This window comes from Xiphophorus couchianus, chromosome 2 (genome assembly GCF_001444195.1).
Source record: "Xiphophorus couchianus chromosome 2, X_couchianus-1.0, whole genome shotgun sequence".
Taxonomy (NCBI): Eukaryota; Metazoa; Chordata; class Actinopteri; order Cyprinodontiformes; family Poeciliidae; genus Xiphophorus; species Xiphophorus couchianus.
The window spans coordinates 15,272,125-15,289,201 of record NC_040229.1 but is presented as its reverse complement, the minus strand read 5'-3'; the positions used below and the strand labels follow the sequence as shown (position 1 = coordinate 15,289,201).

At 37.7% G+C, this 17,077-nt stretch overlaps 2 protein-coding genes and 1 non-coding gene across 5 annotated transcripts in view; 2 read left to right on the top strand and 1 right to left on the bottom strand.

The window, feature by feature from the left end:
* Nucleotides 1-1,533: 1,533 nt before the first annotated feature.
* On the top strand, nucleotides 1,534-10,960 carry LOC114160330 (high-affinity choline transporter 1-like). 3 transcript variants are annotated; one of them, XM_028042896.1, is made up of 9 exons: nucleotides 1,534-2,263; nucleotides 6,036-6,226; nucleotides 6,316-6,429; nucleotides 6,953-7,000; nucleotides 7,334-7,482; nucleotides 7,629-7,775; nucleotides 8,023-8,176; nucleotides 8,373-8,590; nucleotides 8,671-10,960. In XM_028042896.1, exons 2-9 carry the CDS (start codon nucleotides 6,043-6,045, stop codon nucleotides 9,184-9,186), a joined length of 1,530 nt encoding a protein of 509 aa, XP_027898697.1. In that variant the 5' UTR covers nucleotides 1,534-2,263; nucleotides 6,036-6,042; the 3' UTR covers nucleotides 9,187-10,960. The 3 variants fall into 3 exon arrangements, with proteins under 3 accessions (XP_027898697.1, XP_027898690.1, XP_027898707.1); XM_028042889.1 differs by having other exon boundaries at nucleotides 1,536-2,263; nucleotides 6,888-7,043; XM_028042906.1 differs by lacking the exon at nucleotides 1,534-2,263 and having other exon boundaries at nucleotides 6,086-6,226; nucleotides 6,888-7,000.
* trnae-cuc (transfer RNA glutamic acid (anticodon CUC)) lies at nucleotides 3,801-3,872 on the bottom strand. The gene has a single exon. It is a non-coding gene; the product is annotated as a tRNA-Glu (tRNA).
* A 3,040-nt stretch (nucleotides 10,961-14,000) lies between the features above and the next one.
* The window catches only part of igf1ra (insulin-like growth factor 1a receptor), a 91,977-nt gene continuing 88,900 nt past the window's right edge, over nucleotides 14,001-17,077 (top strand). Inside the window, exon 1 of the mRNA XM_028038111.1 lies at nucleotides 14,001-15,149. Within this exon, the coding sequence (XP_027893912.1) occupies nucleotides 15,050-15,149 (100 nt within the window). The 5' untranslated portion in view covers nucleotides 14,001-15,049. The remainder of the gene's footprint in view (nucleotides 15,150-17,077) is intronic.

Genomic DNA, 17,077 nt, shown 5'->3' with positions numbered 1-17,077 from the left:
TAGTAAAAAGTCAGTGCAGCCAATCAGAAAATTTTAGAGTATTACCTGCTTCCTTCTGCTGACAAGGTGTAACTATTTTGAATGTGATGTAGAGGCTCTCTCATTTTTTAGGAGGACTCAGTATCAGCTCCCACTGCCAACAGTACCTCCTTTAATGACCACATTGACTGGAAAGCAAGTGTACCTGACCTAAACCCCATAGAGAATCTATCAAAGACAGTAGAGGAAGATGTGAAACCAGATCCAACAATGAAGTATACTGCTCAAATTTACAAAGTTGCATTGGTACATGTAGTAAATTTGGAATGTATAATTAGTTTGGAATGCAAGCCCTTCGCCCCAAGCTGTGCAGTGCTTGTCTATTGTTCTCCTTCTCATCTCTGTGTGTGTGTGTGTGTGTGTGGAGCCAGAGGCAGTTCTAGCTTGTTTGGGCGAACCATCTTTCTGGCGTCCCTCAATTCCCCTAACACACCCAAAGTTCGTCATTGTGCTCTGCCTTCGGCACTGCTGGGATTCAGATCCTCCTGTTGTAAGAGCGGGAGGTGCTCAGGCAGCTCATGTTGCTCTCCACAAGATGCCGCCCTGGGTGGTTTGCCATGCAGCCCATATCAGAAGCTGAGCTTTAAAGAAATGCAGTGTTTTTCACAAATTAACAAATTAGTTAAAACGACACGTGATCCTGCTCTCACGTTTGGCACAGTATCACACATTCACATCCCTGACTACAGCTGTGACACCCTGGATGCAATATCACCCATGGGCGGAAATCCTAGGCGGTTAGGGGGAAAAGTCTAGAATTGTCCCCCCCACCTCCAAAAAAAAATCATAAAATAAACTTTTGTATTTTAACAATATCAATATGAAATGGCCAAAGAAGCAAAGAGCGAAGTAAGTCCACCATTCATCAAAGAAAAAAATAAGAATGAATTTAGATCCACCCCAGCCATTGTTAGAACAAAGTGTGTCCAAAGTGTAGGAGCAGCAACAGCGAACGGCACAGGCTCCGTCAGAGCCTCTGAAGAGAGGAGCTAACTGTGGCTCTGTAGCACTAACACTAAAAAAAACCATCCAGTAAGTAAATACTTAAAGCAAAAGACATGTAACATTATTTACTTTCACTGCTCAATAGGAAGAAACAGATCAACAATAAAAATCAGACTGCAGTTTATTACATTATTACTTTGGCTGAATCATGATAAACTGCCTCGTTATGCCTTGGAAATCAAAACTGGCTACATTGCTTTGATAGGCTTAAACATTTTTGTTGAAGGTAGCAAATACCTCAATTATATTGAGCTCTTTAACTCTTATGTTAATGAGAAGAGTTTGAAACGGGAGGGACTAAGCATTACAACTAGTTTGTTGGCAAAACCAAAAAAGATTTAAACGTAAAGCAACTTAGCAAGTTATAATTTAAGTAACCCATAACTTGAGAGCCACTACAATAAATCAATATTTATGAGGAATTTTATCAGGTGGAGTTACTCATTAAAACTTGTTTTTATTTATAGCCTTAAATTTTTGTAAAGGTGTACAAAACTTTACATTTTAATTTGACTTTTATGCGTCTCAATACTTTGCTTACTGAGAAAAACACATGTTTGAGCATTACTAGTCATTTTTGGTCTTGCAGCTTGAACACTTTCGATACTTTTTAAACCACATTTTACGTTACATTTCACTGTAACTTTGCCGACCCATCCAAATTGCTCTTAAAAATATCTTTGTTTATGCCCCTGCAAGTAATGGGATGTCCTCTTTTGGTATACCTTTAAAGAACTATTATTTTCAGCTCAGTACAAGACCCAAGGTAAAACATGCATGAGGTTTGGCGTGAGTAGGAAAGGATACTCCGTCTCTCTGACGAACCTACTCTCAGTGATTAAAACTTTTAGCAAAATCCAATTATAAATGTATAGGAGGTAGCAGTCAAACTGACTCATCGCCTCCAGCTAGGAGGTGCATTCAAGTAAAAAAAAAAAAAAATAATGTTTCTTTGAGTGGTACCCGAAATATCCGTTTTGTCTAGGTTTTGTGAACTAAGCAACGCAACATTTTGTAAACTATCACATATTTGTGCAGAGACTTATAATGAAGGCGATCTGAAGCGTCAGCGAATATGAACAGGCGCACTGAATAACAACGCTCTGTGGCGGGGCACTGAACTCAACCTGACCTGCCAGTTTTTTACAATTAGCCAAGCTAGTTCAGTGCCTAAGAAGAGCAAGGTTTCAGCGAGGAGGGATCTCTTCTTTACTGAGAGGTGAGTTAAACACAATTTATTCCCAAATAAGTCTCGCATGACGGATTGAGCAGAAAGGCGATGCGCCTGCACAGTCACTGACAGAAATAATCATACATAACTGGCAGCAGAGTTGGACAGGTGAAATATTGTTGATGCACCTTTTCTTCTCCGAGGGAAGCTAGTTTGTTATTACTCGCTATGAATTCACGCTGATAGGCAGCTATTTCAAGGAGCATGAAGTGAGCATATTAGAAATTTCTGTCGTTGCATGCTGTTTGATAAAACACATGGCAATAGAAATAAAAGGACGAGATAAGCCTCCTAAAGGCACATGCTGTAGTTTTCCATTCCTCTTCCTTCGTTCTCTCTCAGCTGGACAGCGCATTGACACAATATCAGGCGCTCAAAGGAAAAAGCCCCCCACCCGTCCCCCGCGCTTTCAAGATTCACGATGCAAAGCAAAGTCTTCCACTTTTTGCAGCATTTGCCACTGCTATTTCTTTTATTTCTACTTTGTATTCACAAAGCATGTACCACTAAACACATAAGAGCAAACCTACCAAAAACTACAAACGATTTGAACAATTTACACCTAATTAACCTTCTCTGACCTCTAACCCTTCAAGGCACCATGTAGGTTTTTACCTAAACATGGATTTAACAGTGAGAAAAAGAAAACAAGACAGATAAACAATTTTAGGAACAGATTTACCTTTGGCTCTAGCTTCAGAATGAGAACATTTAGCATCTACAAATTCTTCTGTGCATCAGCCGCTGTGTCTGATAATTAACATATATGGTAAAAAAACAAACAAACAAAAAACTCGACATAAGTCACGTTGAGCCATGTCTCGACATGACACGACTGCATGTCTTGTGAGGTCGGGTCTCCAAATTTGGTTATTTTCAGTTTAAAATTGTATTTTCAAATGTCAGTGGTGTAAACTCCTGGATGTACAATACATCAAACACTCTGGGATGTTATCCGTCAGCTTGTGTGACAAGCTGCATTTCTATCAGGAAACAATTATCAGCACCCACCCCTTGTCTATGTTCATTTTCTGTGGCATCCAGTTCAACCACATACGGTTCTTTGGCCTGGGGGAAGAGCTTCTCAAACTTCTCAAATAGTTTGGGGGCTATGTGTTGGTTGCCATTGCCTTTCTTTACCATTGACATAGCATATGTGTTAGAGGTATTTCTTAGCTAAAGACACATCCTTTGCACATCCTGTGTACACTAAAGGAATGCTGTTTTATTGCATTTTAAGCAATTCAATTTGCTTATTTGCATTTTTGAATGTATTTCTGATATTACATAAAATAAGCTAAAGTGGTTAAATGAAAAGACAGCTAAATGTGACTTTTTTATAACAGAGTAATAGATAGACTAATTGAAAATAATGTTCTCTAGCATAATAATTTATAATATAATAATTCCTTTATTTAATCAGGTAAACCCCATTGAGATCTAGATCTCATTTTCAAGAGGGACCTGAAACAAACTTCACTCCCTGTCGGGGAATCGAACCCCGGTCTCCCAATTCTAAAACAAGTTCCCTGACCGGGAATTGAACCCAGGCCGCGGCGGTGAGAGCGCCGAATCCTAACCACTAGACCACCAGGGAAGTTAGCATGATAGAAAACAGTTGAGAACCATTGCCTTGTAGTATTGAAGGTAACTGGAAAACTTCCAAATTTGACTGTGCTTTAAAACTAGCATACCTAAATCTTAAACAATAGAGGTGTAACATCAGTACCTGCTAATCTATTGACTCCTCTTCACACCTGAAGGTGTGTTGTGAAGTTTGGCACCGATATGTTAACTGCAGATACCTTCAAGACTTTGAAGTTGAGAGGTCCAGACTTCTTGGATCTTATTTTTTTGGCCATGGTCTCCAAACCTACAACGCTTCGAAAAAGTATTTTCTCCCTTCTCTTTTCTTTTTGCTTTTCTGACACATTTAAATGTTTCTGATTAAAAAACAAACTTCAGTGTCACAGAAAGATAAGAGTAAATCTGAAATGATTTATTTAATTCTTTAGGGAAAAAATGCAACCTAAAGCAACTGTGAGCTATAGTAAAAAAACAAAGTACTCCAAACCCAGTAACTGGGTGTGCCACCCTTAGCATCATCTGCCAGACAGCATTTGTGATGATTTGTAACAAGTCTTTCACATCGCTGTCCCACAACATCATATCTATCTTTGTAGACTAGTGCACATCAGAGATGTTTTAAACATGAAATGGCTGTTGAAGACCTTAAAACAGCATCTTAATCAGACCTAAATCCAAACATTTACTAGTCCTTTCTAAAACTTTCCCTTTGTCTTCTATGAGCTGTTTAGATTCGGGTGATCTTTTGAGCATCACCCTGCTGCATAACCCAATTGATGGCTGAACATTGTCCTTTAGGATTTTCTGTTACAAAGAAAATTTGTTGGTTTCATCATTTATGGCAAGTTGTGATCCCGAAACAGCAAAGTTGTTATGGTCAATTTGCAATGAATTCAAAATAAAAAAATAAAACATCAGTAAGAGATGGAATGATTTTGTGATCCTTACAGGGAAATAGGTATAATATTTTGCTGGACTAAACTACCTCCTAAATTTATTTTTTACTAATTTTATTTAATAAAGGAATGAGCATGAATCTCTTCCTTAGGGCCTTCTCATTGTTTTTGAACTTCTGTCATAAATAAAGCATCCTGGTGGAAAATCATTAAGCCTAGGAATATTAGAAATCTGGAAACCGCTAGCATTTTGCTCAGCAGTGAAAGTTCTTTCATGAGAAAGAATCTATCTGGCCGTATGCCTCTTGTTTTTTTCCCCAACTGTCATGAACGAAGTCCCCCCTCACCTCTGTTTTTGTGTGGGTTCATGATTTGCTCAGAGTTAAATTATTGGTTTAATTTAACTATTGTGGTCAACCCAGAAGGAGGGATGACAGGAACTCATTTGTTTGAAGCTGTAAGCAAAACCTGTGCTACAACAATTCACCATTGCAGCCTTCGAAGGGTTTTAATAGCATGTTGAAGTCAAGCTGACAGGTAGATGGATGAAAGGAGCATTTAATTTATACAGTAACTTTTTTATCAATATGAAAAAAAAAAAGTGGTAACTGCTCCAGGAGATTACAGTATTTACTCATCTGAAGTTTAAATTATTATCTTCTGCTCCAATCAGTGCGATTTCTTGAGTGAATGGGCCGTTGGATGATTCCTTCTTTCTGATGCCCTGTGGGTATTCATCCCTCCCTCAACACAATTCGAAAAAAATTAATAAATAAATTATTTTTTATTATGTAATTTATAAGAAATATTAACAACTACAAAATATTGATATGTTAAAAAAAAAAGACTTTCATAGATGATGCATCTAATCTGATCTCCTCCAGATGGAGGTCAGATTATTTTAAATAAAGACTGAGCTAGCCCTTTAGTTTCACATTGACACAGTGACAGCAGAGTTTTTTTTCAGAGGGTGCTGTTTCCTATTGACATGTAATTAACAAAATAATTTTCTTTAGGGTGCAACTGATTATATATATATATATATATATATATATATATATATATATATATATATATATATATATATATATATAGACTCTTAAGGGTGATCCCTGGACATGCCACTCTGGGTGAAAGCAATATAACCTGTACCACAAACCACCACTGACAGATTGAAAATAGCTTTGTTTTATTTTATCAAAGTCGTTTGCTATATATTGTGTTTTACACATTAAAATGTGTGTAAGAGACAGGCATTATATCTGTGTCGTAACCAGAATCATCATGGCAGTAGATGTCCCTGGACTCGTCTCTGTGATCGTTTTTTATGTTTGCATCCTGGCAATTGGAGTGTGGGGGTCTCGAAAATCCAAGAAAGTGGAGAAGAAATGCTCTGGCTCAAAGAGTGAAGTTGCCATCATTGGTGGCCGCAACATCAACATCCTGGTTGGAATTTTTACCATGACAGGTGGAGAGCATTTCATTTTATATGTTGAAGCTGTAACTACTGTTTGTGTTTTCATACCCACTTATATTGTTTCTGTGCTTTACTTTTAGCAACATGGGTCGGTGGTGGTTACATTATGGGAACTGCCGAGTCTGTTTATTCTCCTACTCAAGGTCTCGTCTGGGCTCTGGGCCCCCCTGCATATGTCTTGTGTTTTTTTGTGGGTAAGTAGGCAAAACAAATTCTTTCTGTATGACGCACAATTGAAGGTTATAGTTTCCCTTATTGTTTGCACATGCCTAATATTAAATGTTGTAAGCTTGTATTTTTTACCAGGTCACATAAAGTTCCTCATATTGTCCTTGTACATGACAGAATGTTTCCAAATATTCTGTGCAGGCAGCATAAAACACTTAATATTTGTCGAATCTATAAGATTAGTTAAAAACGAAAGACTTTCATTTGTACAGATATTGCTGAACTAATTAACGGGCAGTACTAAAATTCTTTTCTTTTTTTGGCTTTGCTATCTGAACCCTTCATCCCTGTCAGAAGAATTGCCTATGAGAAAGTAATTTTAAAACAACTCTCCCTAATTAGAAAGATCATGATTGAGAGCAGACGTTAAGATTGAAGCCATGCCCAGACCCCAAATTTGTTTTTCTCTCTGTTCCTTCTTTAGCTGGACTGTTTTTTGCAAAACCTATGAGGTCAAAGCGTTATGTGACAATGTTGGACCCATTTCAGAATCGCTATGGCAAAGCATTCACTGTGACACTCCTGCTTCCTGCTTTGGTCAGTGACATATTATGGGTGGCCTGTATCCTTGCTGCTCTTGGTAAATAAAGCTTCTTCTGAATCTTAATGGCATGATGTGTAATGTGAATAAAATAACAATCCTATAATTCTGTCTATATACTTATAAAAGAGTTTTTTTTTTTTTTTATTTACCGCTTTTAGTTTTCAGGTTATGTTTCTTTTGTAATCTTGCCGATGATCTTGCATCTTGCTACTGTTGCTATGACAGTCTCTTTGCAGTGTTTCTAGGTGCTTTAAGAAAGTAAATTCTACTCTGGAAAATATTATGGAATTAAAACAAACTGGTGGATGATTTGTTTTGATTTTCAGGTGGAACAATGAGTATAATTCTTGGGCTGTCTTCTACCATCTCCATCATCATCTCAGCAGCTGTCTCCATTGTCTACACATTATTAGGGGGTCTCTACTCAGTTGCATACACTGATATCATTCAGCTTTGTTTTATTTTTTTCAGCTTGGTAAGAATTTTGAGCTCAAGTGGGAATAAAAAGCGAACTAAGCAGATGTATGCAATGGCTAAAAATGTGGAACTGGAATCTTACAGATTGAGCTAAAATTTGGAAGACAGTCATTTTATTTTGGCCTTTTTTTCCCTCTCTTTCAGTGGCTTTGTGTTCCTTTTATGGTTCTTAGTCCAGCAGTTACTGTCATCTCACAAACACTCCCACTCAACCAAACAAGTGAACATGCATGGATGGGACACCTGGACCTGGAAGTTGCAGGAAAGTGGGTTGATGAGATGCTTCTTATGGTAAAAATTCATGTGCAATAAAATCATAACATTTTGGCTTTCGTAAATAACCTACAATTTTCAGTAAAACTATTTTATTTGATGATTACTTTTGAGTTCTCATTTAAGGAAGCATACAGTGCATATGAAGACACATTATTTATATGTGTAGAGCCAGTTCTGCTTCACTTCGCATGAAGTGAGAAATGGTCGTTGTGATAAGTGCAAAGTAGTTTAATTTTCTAATCCTGTTTTGTTGTTGTTGCAGGCTTTAGGGGGATTGTCATATCAAGCTCTATATCAAAGAATTCTTTCGGCAGCCTCCTCTGTTCAGGCTCAGATATCCTGCTTTGCTGCGGCTTTGACAGTTTTTATTATGGGAATCCCCTCAGTTGTCATTGGAGTGATGGCTTCTGCTGCAGGTGACCTGTCACACTGTTACATCAGAAAGCAATACACGTTGTTACGCTTTTAAATCTTGACCATGGTAAATTTCAAAGCACCATATACTGTATATGTCTGTTTTTTTGTTTCATGTTTTAAAATATCCAAAATCTCAGCTTTGCATTCCCATCATCTATTTGTCTGCCTCGGTAACCCCCTCTTGTTTTCCCTAAGACTGGAACCAGACTGCATACGGTCTTCCCCCTCCTTTTGAGCGTGGAGATGCAGGGAAGATCCTGCCTCTCGCTCTGCAACATCTCACACCCACCTGGGTGTCAGTGCTAGGCATTGGTTCTGTAGCTGCAGCTGTTATGTCCTCCATGGACTCGGCGCTGCTATCCTCTGCATCCATGTTTACACAAAACATATACAAGACAACTTTGAGGAAAACGGTGTGTGTAGACATAATTTGAATCCACTCTAATTAAAGAGACTGGGTTTTTTATCTGCTATTGTCCTTCCTCCCCTGCAGGCCTCAGAGACGGAGCTCCAGTGGGTGATCCGTATTGGTGTTCTGGTCGTGGGCCTGGCTGGAACAGGTCTGGCTTTTGGAGACGACAGTGTGTTCGCTCTCTGGGTTCTAAGTGGAGATCTCCTTTACTGTGTGATTTTCCCACAGCTGCTCTGTGTTCTCCACTTCCAACGTGCAAACACTTATGGTGCTTTTTCTGGTTTCGTGGTGGGTTTGTTGCTGCGTGGACTGAGCGGGGAGCCCATACTTGGGATCCCTCCTGTTCTCCTATACCCTGGTTGGAGGGAGGAGAATAATGTGATCAGACAGTACTTTCCTTACAGAACTATTGCCATGCTGTTTTCTGTGGTAAGTATTCTAGCAGTCTCATGTCTGCTGAACCTGATTTTTGAGCACGAACTTATCCCACAGTCCTGGGATTTTCTGCAGGTTTTTAAAGACAAGAATGAGACAGAGGAGGATGAAGCACCTGGCTCCTTTGAGGAAATAAACCAAGTTCTCCATACTAAATTCTAAGCTAAACTTCAATGTAACCCAAAGAATAAGACTAAACATGCTGCAGATGGTTTTGTGATTTCTCAAGGCAACTCCATCTGTAGTTACTTTTTTTAGAAAACAGTTTTGCAGTCATTGAAAGAATAAATGATTCCAATGTCTAGTTTCCAATCACAAACTTCAGTGTATGTTTTAGGCGTTCATGATATATAGTACATAATTTCAAAGTAGAAGGAAAGCATAGGTTTTTTAAATTTGTTTTTAAGTTAAATAAAAACCCTAAAGTTATTACAAGCACTTGTGTTCAGCTAATATATGCAGATTCTTTTTTGTAATCATTCCAGTTTAAGGTCAGTCAGACTGAACAGAAAGTACCTTCAAACACCAATGTCTAATGTTTTGATTGAAATTCCCAGTTGGTTTTAGGGCTTATGTTTTTGTTAACTGAACCACACTAATTGAGCAGCAAAATTAATTACATAATTTTATTACAATTAATACCTTCAGACCCCACGCCCACTGGAATGGACGTGATATTTCTCTGATTTTAAATCAGTAAGAAAGGAGAAAATTTGCTATTTAAATGATACTTGTTACTTATTGGTTTCTTATTAAACAAAAAACAATGTAGTTCAGACTCTTAACTTGACACTACTGGGTTTTAAGCATCAGACGAGATGAGCATTGTTATGAAACTATGAAACCACGGAAAGGGAGGAATAAGTATCTCTTTTCTATCAAAAATATTAATTTATCTTAATTTATCTTCATAGCAGCCCAAAAAAATTGCTCTCAGTATAATTTTAAGTATTTCCAGTGATAGTATTTTAAGGTATTTTGAACATTTTTTCTATCATTAAATTGCAGGATTTTTTAAAGTTGAATGTCCATCCCAATGGACATCAGTTTAGGTATGTTAAACCACACTTTATTATTCAGTGCTACCGTGCAAAGAAAAAAAGCACCCATAAGCATTTTGAAGCCAGTTTGCGAGGTCGTACTTATCTTACTACTTTATTTTTTTCAATAATGGAGTATTAACTCTGACTTCTACATGGAGATGTATCTGATTATGGGTGCTCAGATATAGGAAATACGTCATGTGAGATCAGGAGTTAGACGGTAAATTGAGAAGTAAAGCAGTTCAAGTTTCTTAAAATGTCTCAACCAAAGGAGTTCAAGCTGTACAATGAATCAATGGATGGTTTTGTCCTAGATGAAATTGTCATTCTGTACCACAAATAAATCACACTGAAACTACTTCAAGGCTGCTTAACAAAATTTAGAGATTGCATGAAAATGCCCAGCAAGCTGGGCACTGTTTAACTGTGTGATCTGTTGTTAAATAATCTAAACTAAAAACCTGCCTGTTTAGAATTGATTTTGATACATAATTAATGAGATATTGATTATGTTTAACAATCTGATGAGTAACAATAGCACTTGACAAAATGTAATGCGTCAGTTGTTGACTGTGTGTTGTATGAGTTTGTATTTTTGTGTTTTTATGATGTAAAGCACTTTTGAAATGCCTTGTTGCTGAAAAGTGCTATACAAATAAGGTTTGATTTGGTATGTTCAGATTACTATACATACAAAGTAAAAAGTAAAAAATAATTTTAGATGTCACACACAAAAATAAGTCCACTATGCTCAAATTGTATACGTGACTGTAAGGACGTTCTTATTACTATGAACATGACCTTTTTTTGTACAGTTTATATTTACATTTTCTACTTCATTTTTGGGCATTTTATAGTACTTTGCATTGTAATAAATTTCTTCCTTTTAATTATTCCTGTTTGTATATTATTGACTTGGTTTGTAACTGGTTTTTGTTTTTTTTTTCGTTTTGCCCTGGATCAGTTGAAAATTATATCTATCTCCGTTTTTTGTTTTTTTTTGTTTTTTTTTGTAATGTGCTTGGTGGAGCAGCAGGGGGCACCACCGAAACACTAATGGAAACTATGACAGTTATTTTTAACGAGGTTCAGGGTCAGAGACAGTAAAAAGCGATCTAAAAATTAGACTCGTTGGCTGGTTTTCTCTTCTTTTGAAAAAAACATCTATGTGCAAACCTGTATGGGGATGGAGGCATCAAAATGAATACAGTGCGCTGTCTCTGCTGTTTGTGTTGGAGAATAAATGAGGGATGAATAAATGAGGCAGAGTTGGCCGTCCCGACTCCGCTGAATCCAGAGATCCATGCCAGATTTTCCTTCACGCCTCTAAGGAGGGTTTTCAGTGTCACTTTAGTGTATTCTGTGCATTAAATTACTCTCAATATTAAAAATGGTTTATATTTTTTCCCAACAAAATTCTCCAAATTTAATAAAGCTGTAATCTTCCACTTTCCTTTTTCTATAGCAATACTGTAAAATGGAAATGGACCTACTGTACCACCTATGGCAAAATTTTACTTTCAGTCTCTTAAAATAACTCTTTTCAAAAGATACTGAGACTTGGCAAGACATCTCTGCAATGTTTAAGGTATTACACATCAATATTTACATCTTGTGTATTAATATGCAGTAGATGGCAGCAGATTTCCCCTTATAGGAAAAAACCAGTAATGTACTCATTCTAGTACAATGCAGAGTATGCTTCTCCTATTTCTTGCACTGAAGAACATCACAGCTAACAGCATTAGCTGTGGTGAAGAATAATTGGACACCTACACTGTTTAAAAGAGCAGAGGATCAAACCAAATTCACAAAACCATTATATTTTCTACATGAAGAGAATGTTGTTACTTGCTCCTTTTTTTCCCCACAACATAACAACATTCTCTTCCTGTAGAAATCGATCATCTCTTCTAACAGCCAGGTCATTATGAACGTTTCACTGTCTGTAAAGAAAACTTCAGTCAATTAAAAGTATTGTCACACCATACTATAAAATCTTCTACCTGCTGACCAGGTTGAGCTCAGTGGGACAGAAAAGTTAAACCCTAATTAGGTTTTACAGTTATTTAAAAAACTGCTTTACGTGATGATGCATCAGAAGGCAGTAGTTGAAAGAATGCCTTAAAAGTTTGTTACAATAAAAATAGAAGAAGTTCGCGAAAGGTTGTTTTTATTTTCTCCTGAGTTTTTATGTGAGCTCTGTCAATTAGAGCTGAATTTAAATCTGAGGGTTTCTTGTTCTGTTATGTGTGAAACAAAAGCAGTTCTGTATTTGTAGGAGCCTTGTTTACTGACCAAACAAACTTCTTTTAAATTAGAGGAATGTCCCCTGCCTTCCAACTTTCTCCATTTATTCTGCTTTAAATTACGCAGCCAGTAGTGGCTGTGGGGCTTCCTCCCACTGTCCAAAAACATGCATGCTGGGTTAATTAGTGGTTCTGAAATGACTTTAAGAGTGAGTGTGTATGAGAGCTGCCCCACCCAAAGCGGTATGAATACCATTTTTACTAATCAGACCAACATTTCTCCCTAACCTTTCAGCAGCCTGTGTTTTCTACACAGCTTGCTGGACACAACCTTTACATCCAGTGGCTAAAAGGTACCAAAAATAGGGAAGTTTGGCATTATTTGCAAAGCAAAGATGCAACACATATTTTTAATGATCTCTGATTAACAAATGTAAAATGATAATGTTAGTTTTAACTTTTAGTCATCAGTGTTTTGTTAAAAGCTGCCCACTCTGATTTAATAATTAAGATGAGACTATGCTCAATTGTAGATGTTATTTTGTGCTTGCAGTTCTAAATGATAGGTGAATACTTTGACAAAATGCAGCCAATATGAGACAATTTGTCTATATAGTTCATAATGGTAAGATCTGCTTCTTGTCATGCAACAGAAGTTTTTTTTACATAAAGCTGTACTGGGGCACTAAGCCGTATATAATTTAGTTTGATTGTGTAATACTGATTGAATATTGAGAGTCTCAGAAAACTAGAATATTACAGAGGAGCAATATAAGAATGATATTTTAAACAGAATTGCCAGGTTCATTTCTAAACATTTAATACTTGGTTTTGCCAGCTTTATATTAATAACTGCAACAATGCGGCATGGGATGGACATGATCAACTTATCGCTCTGCTGAGTTGTAAGGAAAGCCCAGATTGTTTTGATGACTGCCTTCAGGTCACCTGACCTGTTGGGTCTGGTGTCTCTCATCTTGGTCTTGACGGTACTGTGGGTTCCAGCTAAGGTCAGTTTGCTTCATAAAACATAAAACGTCAAGCAGCATGAATTCCAGTCGTCCTCCAGGCTCTGGGAGCTTGATTTCCAAATGAAATTTCAAATTTTACTTCCATCTGGAAAGAGGATTTTTGACCACTGAGTCTAGTTCAAAAACTACAACTGCAGCACTGTGTGAGCAGCCAGTTTCATTAGCAGTGACCTTTGTGGCTTCCTTACTTGCTGAGGGTGTCAATGACTGTCTTCTGTCTAGTTAGAAATCTTCCCCATCATTGTGTTTCCTACTGACCCAGACTGAGAGAGAAAGCCCAATGAAGCATTTGCAGATGCTTTGAGTTTTTTTACCTGATTAATGTGCGCCACCATATAGTTCAAATATTAAACTTTTTCACAATATTCCAACTTTCAGAGACACTGAAGTTTGGTTTTTCTTTCAAATGACCAGAAATAAGTTTGAAATATTCAACTCTATCTGTAATGAATATCTATGATTATCACTTTTTGAAATAAGTAACCAAAGATATAGAATTTTTTGACGGTATTCTATTTTTTTAAAAACTGTATCAGTGCTGTTTTCCGTTTGGCGTGGTGCTCTTTGGGAACTGGATCTTAATCCACTCCGGGTTTTCACGACGCTCCCACTTTATCCGTAAAGCTATGTGTTTTCTGTGTGAGAGACGCCGACTCTTGTTTGGAGCAGCGATTCCACGGAGGGGCTGAGACCCGCAACAGCCTGCGCTAACCGAGGGCGAGTCTGAACCATTTCATCCTCTGGATTTTACGCGCAACCGGACTATTTTTTTTCCTGCGTTTTTTTCCCACGTTTGTGTGAGGACAAGAGCAAAAAAAGAAGAATCACTCGTAAAAGGCAACTGCGTGGCCACGCTCTCCCTCCCACCCCAGCCGAGGTCGTCTAGCTGGAGATCCATTCTCTTGCGTGGCACAAGTCTGGTATTTTCTTTCAGCTGCAGACCCAGACTGACTGAGGGGATCAGTCCAAGAGGAGCTAACGGGAGAAATTTGGTTTTTAAACCGAGCAGGAACTGCTCTGCGGGGATCTTACTATACCCTGTTCTTGCTGGATGGCATAGGCAAAAACGGGTGGGGGGGGGGGTTCATTCATTTTTCAGCCCCTCTCAGCCACCACCCCTGTGGATCTGTCCGTGTGTTTTTTTTCCACCCTCCTCTTCCATCATTCAGCCTTGTTCACGAGTGGAATGCTGTGAACGATTTATTGGGCTGCTCGTGGAATTATAAATAATAATAGTAAAAAGAAATCTAGGCAGACTTGTGTTTTTATTATCCACGCTAGGCCTTAACACACTGGAGGCGCACTGCTGTTTTTAAGAGATGGAGAATGAAGATGGGGATTACCATCATTTATCCAGGAAAATCATTGGCCCGTGTGCCACACCAGCCAAAGTGTACAGTGATCGGCAAAAATAGCAGACTGCATTTTTGGGATTTTTCTTTTCGATCAAAAACGCCTCCCCTCTCCAATCAAATCGCATTTATTTATATTTTGAAGTAGATCTACATAAAAAAACAACAACAACACACGTTTGGTGGCTGCTAAAGGGTAGCCTTTCGGGCTACAGACATTTATTATTCCTTTTTTTATTTTTTTCAATTCCTGTTTTTATTTTAATGTGCAGGATCTCTTGCAAGGGGTGGACGTGTACGAACCAGTTATTTTTATTTTTATTTTTTTTGCGTTTTTTGAAAGGAAAATAATGAACGAGGGAGCAGAAACATCGATGGGTAGCCTGACCTTGTTTTGGGGTTTGCTGCTGTTTTTTTCTTCTGTCTGCGTGCGATCCACTCATGGAGAGAGTAAGTATTTTGATAGTGTAAATGCTGTAATTTATTCCTCCATTCTCAATACGTCTGAAAGCTTATCATCTTTGTGAGCAATATATTGCAAACAGGTTTTTTTTATGTGTCAACAGTGAATAAATTATTATTTTAAGATTATTTTTAATTAAATACGCCTGTGTAGCCGCGCCGCGCCGCGCGCCTGTTATTAAAGCAGGATATTTACACCATGTGCCGGAGAGTACCCATAGATAACCCAAATACGTAGTATTATTTAATATGCACATGCATTCTTATTAATGTGAACCCAAAGGGAAGGAATCCAGCAGCAGGCGCATCCGACGCATTGTTTTGAACGCGTAGAAGTCAGAGGGATGGATCCAGAGAGCAGAGCTGAAGGTTACTACGACCATGTGGCCATTTTGCATTTCGTAGTGCGTCGCTGCGCAAAAACAACAACAACCCCCCAATTCAGACAATCCTTTTAGCCCTGTTATTTTTTAAGTTAAACTTATATGGCTGCAAAAACAGGTGAATAAAATTACACTCATCTTCCATTAAAAACTACATTTGAAAGCTAGTTAGCCTCTTGTTTTTGTGCGTCTGTCAATGAAATCTTTAAACTAGAGCAACTTCAGAGCGCAGCTTGTTTTCCACCTCGGCTTTAACACTGTGTGCTCTGCGCTAATTAAGCTTAAGAAACGGATGGTGGCTTTCAGTCATAGACATGGACAATTTTTGACTTTGTTATGGAAACATTTTATAACAGGGTATACCACACTGGTAAATAGCTAGAGAACACTGGGGGATAGCACGTATTTTGAGACGTTTTCGTGATTTCACCTTCTAAGCCAAATTTAAACATGAACTTATCCTACGTGTTACACATTTTTAACTTCTTCAAGTTGTTGATTCACTTTCTAAAAGCAGGGCTCGCACTTTTATAGTAGTTGACCGTTTTTGAATGATTTTATATGCAGCCACATTTCTTCATGACTTGTCTTCCACCTTTCTTTCTTTACTTGTGTCCTTTATTATTTTCCTTTTATCTGTCTTCTTTAATTTCGTCCTACCATCTTTCTTATTTCCTTTCCTGTCTCCCCAGGTTGTCTCTACTTCACTTCTTTGTGTTCTTTCTTCCCTACTTCCCCAGGTCCATCTTTTCTTTTTGTCCTGGCAGCCTATCTTCCTTGCTTGTTTTTTCCTTGCATGCTTAATTTAGTTTTTCCTTTCTTCCTTCCTCGAGTCCATATTTACTTCCTTCTTTCTTCTATTTTTCTTGTGTTCCTTGTGTTTTACCTTTCCTTCTTCCTTCTGTTATTCCTTCTTTCTTCTTCGATACCTCCATTGTGTTAGAAAAAAATTTAAAGAGATTTAAGGCCTATTCTCTGTAGAAATATCTACCATAAAATCATGGTGAGCTACAGGTTTTATATTTAAAATTAAAAGGACTTAGTGAGAAAGTTGAGACTTAAAAAGTCTGTAATTCTTTCAGGACTATGCAGAAAACTAGATGTTTATTCATTTGGGACATGATTTTATTGGTGTAGAGCATTACTTTTAGCTGTAAAAGTGATAGCAGTCATCATCTTACTCTTGATTTGCGACGCCAAAAGGAGACCCAATTCCCATAGTGGAAAGCACTGTACTATGCTAAATTGGGAAATAAAAAAGAAGCAAAACAAACCATTTAATTTAATTGTAATTAAACTGTTAAATTATTTGTCAATTTCTTGCTTTTTGTCTGATCTGAATACATTCAGTATCAGGGATACATCGATCAGCGTGGCCTGCCAACTCTAATAATTGGTTTTCTTTGAGATCTGACCTGTTAATTTAACTTTTCTTTCCCTAAGCCCTATATTAGACAAATGGCAAAAAGTACATCCCTGATTCAGTCTTTAAAAATAAAAATTAAGTCATTGCTGCACGGGAAGCAATGATCA